This window comes from Bombina bombina, chromosome 2 (assembly GCF_027579735.1).
Source record: "Bombina bombina isolate aBomBom1 chromosome 2, aBomBom1.pri, whole genome shotgun sequence".
NCBI classification, from domain to species: domain Eukaryota; kingdom Metazoa; phylum Chordata; class Amphibia; order Anura; family Bombinatoridae; genus Bombina; species Bombina bombina.
This window is the reverse complement of record NC_069500.1, coordinates 519,766,317-519,774,525: the sequence shown is the minus strand read 5'-3', so window position 1 is coordinate 519,774,525 and position 8,209 is coordinate 519,766,317. Positions and strand designations below refer to the sequence as shown.

At 36.1% G+C, this 8,209-nt stretch overlaps 1 gene segment (V, D, J or C); it reads right to left on the bottom strand.

The window, feature by feature from the left end:
• Positions 1 to 3,312: 3,312 nt before the first annotated feature.
• LOC128647154 (immunoglobulin heavy variable 4-59-like) lies at positions 3,313 to 3,825 on the bottom strand. The segment is given in 2 exon segments: positions 3,313 to 3,626; positions 3,744 to 3,825. Coding segments are annotated over 2 exon segments (360 nt in total).
• Between the last annotated feature and the right edge of the window lie 4,384 nt (positions 3,826 to 8,209).

Genomic DNA, 8,209 nt, shown 5'->3' with positions numbered 1-8,209 from the left:
TATATACACCATTTTAGTTACATGCCACTTGCTTCCTATTTTGCTTCCTATTAAGCTTTAAGCGCTCCCTTCGTTGTAGTATAGCTATCTAAGGGTTTATTTTATAGGTAATTATTTAGTTTTAAATAGGAATAATGTAGCTAATGATTGCAATTTTATTTATATTTATTTAAATTAGATTTAAGTTAGGGGGTGTTAGGGTTAGACTTAGGTTTAGGGGTTAATACATTTATTATAGTGACAGCGATGTTGGGGACGGCAGATTAGGGGTTAATAACATAATGTAGGTGGTGGCGGTGTAGGGGCAGCAGATTAGGGGTTAATAAGTATAATGTAGGTGGTGGCGGTGTAGGGGCAGCAGATTAGGGGTTAATAAGTATAATGTAGGTGGTGGTGGGCTCCGGGAGCAGCAGTTTAGGGGTTTAATAACTTTATTTAGTTGCGGTGGGGTCCGGGAGCGGCGGGATATTGGTAAAACAGTATAGTATAGTGTGGGTGTTTAGTGACAGTATACAAATAAAGCTGGGAAAAAGATGAAGAGCAGCGAGATCGATGACTGTTAGTTAACAACAGTCCGCTGCTTATCACCCAGTACTTGGTGCATGGCTTTTTGACAGCTTTTTTTGGTAACTTTGGAGAACGTATTCAGGTCCGCGTCAGCGATGTTAGTGATCTTAGGCGAGCGTATTGGTACTGTCGAATGCAAGTAAGTTGACAGGTTGATAAATAGGGGCCAATGTCTTGTCCCAAATGATACCCAACTGTTTGCCTAGCATTTGGACACACAACCTATGTACATCATAAAGAGTGGAAAGTTTGGCACACACTTTTTTTTAGTAGTATCAATTAGTACTCTCTGGAGATGGCATATTAAGTTTGGGAATAATCTAATTAGCTTTTTTCACGTTGTCTATTACCAATTTCTGATCTTTATAATATATTCCAAGTTTAGCAGGATATATTATTGTAGTTTGGATTCCAAGGTTAATCGGTTTGGAACAAAGAGGGGACATTTCCCTTCTTTTCTGTGAGGTTTTTGGCTGAAAAATCTTTGAAAAGGAGAATCTTTTCATAAGAGGTTTTTTTTGTTTGTTTATAAGAGCACATAATCAAACTTTTTTCCTAAAAGTTTAGCTATTTTAAAATAACTGGGCATTTAATATAGTTTCCATCTTGGCTTTTTTAGGTTGCCCTAGCCTATGTGCTCTTTCCGCAAGTAAGGGGGTAGATTGCATACCTAGCTTTTGAGGTAACAGAACTGATACAAAGTGCATTAAATCAGAAAACTCAGGGATACCTGTTATTCTTACATTGTTTCTACGTTGTCAATCTTCAAACTCATCTTTTTAAAGCCTGTGTCTTCTAAATTTAAGACCCTGAATTCCACCTCAGAAAGTCTTGAAGCAAATTGTTTGACTTCATTGACTAATTTAGCCACATCTTGTCTGATTTGGTCAAACGGGTAGAATCAGGTCTGAAATCTGTTTTAATAGTAGCGGCATATCTATATATGTCTGGCTAATCTTTGCAGCTTTTGTTGAACTATCTATTGTGCTGTCATTAAGTTGTCTCATTTTTTTCTCTTTTGGTTTGGGTGGCATAGCTGGAGAATTTATTTTAGGGTTGGAGAAATATCTCTCCATTATGTAGAAAAAAAGAGAAGGAAAACAAGTATATAAAAAGTGTTAAAGTAAGAGGGAAATAGATCCCAATATAGTGTAGAAGTGCACGTGATCAATACTTCCTTGAGAATAATGTGTAACAACAATAAATACAAAAGCCTTTTGTTATGCTGTGAGCATTTTTCTGTGTATAGAGCACAATTAAGCAAAATATCATAATCTGTATCTCAGATATATCAGATTAATGTGCAAAAAAAAAGATAAAATGCAAAACCATATAAACAATAAATACAAATGCTGAAAAAAACAAAACCTCTTATTTAAGAGTATCTCTGCCAACTAGGTGCCCCTCTTTAGGAGTTGCCACATCCTCCTGTATTAGCACCCTTATTTAGGTATTACTCATATATACAATTCAATCCTGGAGAAAATAAAAGGCCAGCATGGAGTTTGCTAAGACCATTTAAGTCTATTTGTTATTCAAACAGTGCAACTATAACAGTTACTAGTCTTCCTTTGAGTCAAAGTCACAGACTTCAATAATCAGCCATATTAGCAATCTTGCATAACCAGTTCAGGGAGTACTCATCTCCAATCATGCGGGCAAACAAACAGACAGTAGGGCACCAGAAAGACGGTCAAAGTTTGTAAAGTATACCCGTTAGTCAGGACTTTGTTAAGCTTTACACAACCAATTAGATCCTAGAGCACCAATCTTCTCCTTGCCACCAATCCAGGGTAGCTCTAGTCAGTGCAGGTTTCCGAACATTGTATATTTTCTAGGCACTGCCTAAACAAGACATTGGCCAATGCCTTATATTAGCATAGAGAGAGAAATAAAAGTATTGGGGTGCAATGTGGAGAGCTCATTAACTTAAACTAAGGGTCTTTTGCCTTACACCGCTGATGGATAAGTCTCTAGACAGTTCTCATAGAACCAGGCTATGGAGTTTATGTCATCAGGCAGGCATCTTATCCTCTCAGGTTTATACAAGGAATCCACAGCAAAGCATACCTTGGATGCTGCAAGCTTATATAGCAAAGTGGGAAGTAGCAATCCTGGCCTCCTTCACAACAGTTATCAAAAGTGTATTTTTTTAAGCAGTTTACCCTTTCTTCATGCTCCCAGTCTTCAGCCCAACATACCTTGTTGCTTTAATGCCACTGGCAGGGTGACCAAGTGCGATGCTCAGCACTTATGCCCCTCTGTTTGCCTTTTCCTTGCTGTAGATCAGCTGTGTTTTTATTTGTGTGTGTAAGCCAGGCCTCCACTCTAACCCCCGGGGTAAGAATCCATATTGCCTTGTGTAGGATTCCAGTTTCCAGCCTGTCCCCTTGTGACTCGCAGGGCTCCTTGGCACAGAGGGAGTATGATTAAGTTATCCCCAAAAGCAGTGCTGTATTTTTCAGATGGGAGCGATGAAGATGCTGAACTCTGTACCCATGCAAGATCAGCCGATACGCACAGCATGTGTGCAGCTCTGCCTCTTCCGGACCTCATAGTTAAATTGCACCTGAAATTGGATTAACTTTCATTAAAGTGTCAAACCTTTAAAAACAATATCGTTAATCATAGAATAAAAAAAAAGCAAGCTTTAAAAATGTGTTGTTTGGATTAAATATTGACAGTCATTTTTTCTCTCCCTGCATTTCCTGTGTAGGGTTTTTGTCACAAGAGCAGATGTCCTTCTCATGCTGTGTATCTTGCACAATAATATTTCCCAGATTCATCAGTTTTCATATTAGGCAGCTGCAGGGTAACTTCATTCTTTCCTGTGTCTCTGCCTATAGTGACTCGTCCCTGAAATGAGGGCTCATAATAAGTGCTCCCACCGCTGCTTATATAACCAATATGTTCCAGAGCTTTCCCTGGGATCTGTCTGATCCAGCTCCATGCTGCACTGCTAACTGACACTGAGACTTTACATGTGAGTTTCAAGGTGTCTGATGGCTTCACAACTGCAGATCCAGGTTGGTCTAGTGTGATATCTTGTGAGAGGACACCTGAGAAGGGAAATAGACAAATCAGCATTTATCACTAAACCTAGGACAAGAAGGTTAAGGATACAAGTAAAAAACTAAAATATAATTAATCTTCGATAATAAATACCTGTAACTTACATAATATTAGATTAATCAAGTGCAACAAAGAAAATAAAACCTTCATGGTTACACAAGAGTAAAACTATCCACTGAATACTGCACCTCTGACTGATTTAGAGAACATTAATCTTCTCTTTTACATAGTAGAAAAGTTCCTGATTTGCATGAAGAGGAATAGAAATATATATATATGTCCCTGTGTTTGTTAATAAGAGCTCCCTCTGCTGATAGACAATGTGATATGAAACTTGTATATGTAAAATAAAAGACACTTTAGATTCCCCCCTGTACTGCAAATTTGATGCTGAATGCATTTTTTTTACATTTCTTTAAAACCTTTGGCTATTACAGTATACAACATAGCAAAACATATTTTTTAATAGAATGGAATTTAATTTGTAATATGAACATAAACACATAATACATATACATTTCATTTAAGTATCCAATATTTTAATGTTGTTACCTGTAAAGCAATACATCACAATGTCATATTAATCTACATTAGGGGTTTATGGTTCTATAGTTAGCTGAAACATCAAAATAGTTTTGTTTACTGATTTTTGAATAAACTGTATATTTTTGTTGAAAGACTTATGGGTACTTTTTCACTGTTTACAGATGCTTTTGTATGTCTTAATACAAAATCAGCTAATTTAATAAAATTGTATAACATTCTTAAAATGGACCCTAAACTTGCTAGACCTGAGATACTACTGTTTTATATTGATGGAGTTTTCATTTTTGTATACACTCCAGACAAAAATATTGTTACCTCTATTAATTTTATCCAAATAGCTGAGGTTGAATAGTACACCAGTTGTCCAACAGATAAGACAGAAGGATCCTTAAATGGATAGTAAAGTCAAAATTAAAGGGACAGTCAAGTCCAAAAAAACTTTCATGATTTAAATAGGGAATGTAATTTTAAACAACTTTCCAATTTACTTTTATCACCAATTTTGCTTTGTTCTCTTCGTATTCTTAGTTGAAAGCTAATTCTAGGAGGTTCATATGCTAATTTCTTAAACATTAAAGACTGCCTCTAATCTGAATGCATTTTGACCACTAGAGGGCATTAGTTCAAGTCCATGTGTTTCATATAGATAACATTGAGCTCATGCACATGAAGTTACCCTGGAGCCAGCACTGATTGGCTAAAATGAATGTCTGTCAAAAGAACTGAAATAAGTTTGCAGAGGCATAGATAAAAGGTAATCACAGAGTGTATTTCTATAACAGTGTTGATTATCCAAAATTGGGGAATGGGTAATAAAGGGATTATCTTTCTTTTTAAACAACAAACATTCTGGTGTTGACTGTCCCTTTAAATATTCATGATTCTCATAGAGCATGCAATTTTATAAAGCTTTTCAATAGACATCTGTTATCAAATGTGCTTCTTTCTCTTGGTATCCTTATTTGAAGATCATACTTAAGTACATGAACAGCAATTCACTGTTGTGAGCTATCTGGTGATTGTTAGCCTACTCTTCAACACACCAAGATAATAAAGCAAATTTGATAATACAAGTACATTAGATAGTTGTTTTAAACTGCATGATACAAGGCTTATAGCTGTATACTTCAAACACAGAAAAATAAATTTTGACAGCAGTTAGGAACAAAAAAATCCCATCAATTCAGCCTATATTATTTTGTAAAGTGTAAGCTTGATTAATTAATTAATTGTTAGGATCGTCTTATGCATAGATCAAGCATTATTGAATTCTATTACTGTGTTGTTTTTATTATCTCTAATTTAACTTTTTTTAATGAATCAGCCAATCTTTCTATAACAAATGGTTCAGAAAATCTCTTTTAAACCTTCTACTCTGCAACTTTATGTATGCATTGTTCTTGATGTCCTGGTGTAATCAAAGCAAACGTTTCAAGATTTACTACTGTAATTAAAAATGTGATGTCCAGGTTATACTAAGGTTTAAAATGTTATTACAACACAAAAAATAGCAAACATGCGGCTAGATTATGAGTTTTGCGTTATACTGAAAAAGCAGCGTTAGGTTATAATGCTGCTTTTTCAATACTGCTGGTATTACGAGTCTTGCAGATTTAGGGGCACCGCACACTTTTTTGGCCTTAATGCAAATCAACTTACGCAATTTGTGTATATGCATGTACTATTAATGCAAAAAAGAGATTTGCAAAAAAAGACACACCACCAAAGACGATTATACTTACTGTGTTAACTTTTCTGCACTACAGCTAGAATAATGCAATCGTAATGCAATTACATATGAGGGATATCCTTAAGTTACTAGGCAGATTGCAGTCAACTTATTATATTTCTTCGATTACATATCAGACAACTTATTACCCTGTCTGTGAGCTTGAGCTAATTTTAACCAGTGTGTGTGTGAGTGTTTGTATGAGTCCTGCTGGACTTAATTCTTTGTCTCCAATAAAGTTTTGCCCAGTATGAGTGTTGTTTTTTGAGACAATTTTATTATACAAACAAATTTGATTCCTTATATTTGTGGGATTTTGTTGATATATTCACTTAGCGATAAGCAGCCTTTTCTTTTTTGCAAATCTCTTTTTTGCATTAATAGTACGTGCATGTGTATATTTCTACCTTAACTCTAGAATTAAAGGGCCAGCGCATTGGTGCAACAATTATTTAGCCCTATAATTCTCATTTGTTAAATCCCATCTTCCCTCATTTTCCTTTCTTCACCGAGCAATTTGTGTATAGTCTATTTTCAATGGGACTTCTATAGCACCTGTGTTATGAGCTTGTCCTGGAAGGCCAAAAAGTGAGCAGTACACCCTATCCCGTCAAGATTCGTACCGCATTTTAAAGTAAGTAGTTATGAGTTTTACACTACAAAGCCATAGCATAAAACTCATAACTAAAGTGCTAAAAAGTACACTAACACCCATAAACTACCTATTAACCCCTAACCTGAGGCCCTCCCGCATCGCAAACACTATAATAAATTATTAAAAAATAATCTGCCGCTCCAGACATCCCCACCACTATAATAAACATATTAACCCCTAAACCGCCGCACTCCTGCCTTGCAAACACTGTTTAAATATTATTAACCACTAATCTTCTGTCCCTAACATCGCCGCCACCTACCTACATTTATTAACCCCTAATCTGCCACCCCCAACGTCGCTGCTACTATATTAAAGTTATTAACCCCTAAATCTAAGTCTAACCCTAACCCTAACATCCCCTACCTTAAATATAATTAAAATAAATCTAAATAAAACTTACTATCATTACTTAAATAATTCCTATTTAAAACTAAATACCTATAAAATAAACCCTAAACTTGCTACAATATAACTAATAGTTACATTGTAGCTAGCTAAGGGTTTATTTTTATTTTACTGAAAAGTTTGTATTTATTTTAACCAGGTAGAATAGTTACTAAATAGTTATTAACTATTTACTAACTACCTAGCTAAAATAAATACAAATTGACCTGTAAAATAAAACCTAACCTAAGTTACACAAAACAATTAGCTAAATTACAAAAAAAACCACTAAATTACAGAAAATAAAAAACAAATTACAAGATCTTTAAACTAATTACACCTAATCTAATAGCCCTATCAAAATAAAAAAGCCCCCCAAAAATAAAAAAAAATACACACAACCCCCCAACAGTAAAACCCACCACCCACACAACCAACCCCCCAAATAAAACCCTAACTTAAAAAAAATAAGCTCCCCATTGCCCTGAAAAGGGCATTTAGCTCTATTGTGGCTCAAAGCCCTAACCTAAACATAAAATCCACCCAATACCCCCTTAAAAAATCCTAACACTAACCCCCGAAGATCCACTTACCGGGAGAAGTCTTCATCCAAGTGGCAAGATGTCCTCAATGATTGAGCTTGCATTCTATTGGCTGTTCCAATCAGTCAATATAGGATCAGCCAATAGGATTGAACTTCAATCCTATTGGCTGATTGCATCAGCCTATAGGATTTTTTCAACCTTAATTCCAATTGGCTGATAGAATTCTATCAGCCAATCAGAATCTAAGGGACGCCATCTTGGATGACATAATTTAAAGGTACCTTCATTCGTCGGGTAGTCGTCGTTGAAAGAGCATGCTCCGCGCCGGATGTCTTGACGATGGACCCACTCCACGTCGAAAGGCTGAAGATAGAAGATGCCGTCTGGATGAAGACTTCTTCTGTCTGGAGGACCACTTCTTCCCATCTGGAGGACCACTTCTGCTGGCTTCGTTGAGGACATCTTGCCGCTTTGATGAAGACTTCTCCCAGTAAGTGGATCTTCGGGGGTTAGTGTTAGGATTTTTAAAGGTGTATTGGGTGGGTTTTTTTTTAGGTTAGGGCTTTGGGTTGCAATAGAGCTAAATGCCCTTTTAAGGGCAATGCCCATTCAAATGCCCTTTTCAGGGCAATGGGGAGCTTAGGTTTTTTTTAGTTAGGGTTTTATTTGTGGGGTTGGCTTGTGTAGTATTTTTTGGGGGGGTTGGTT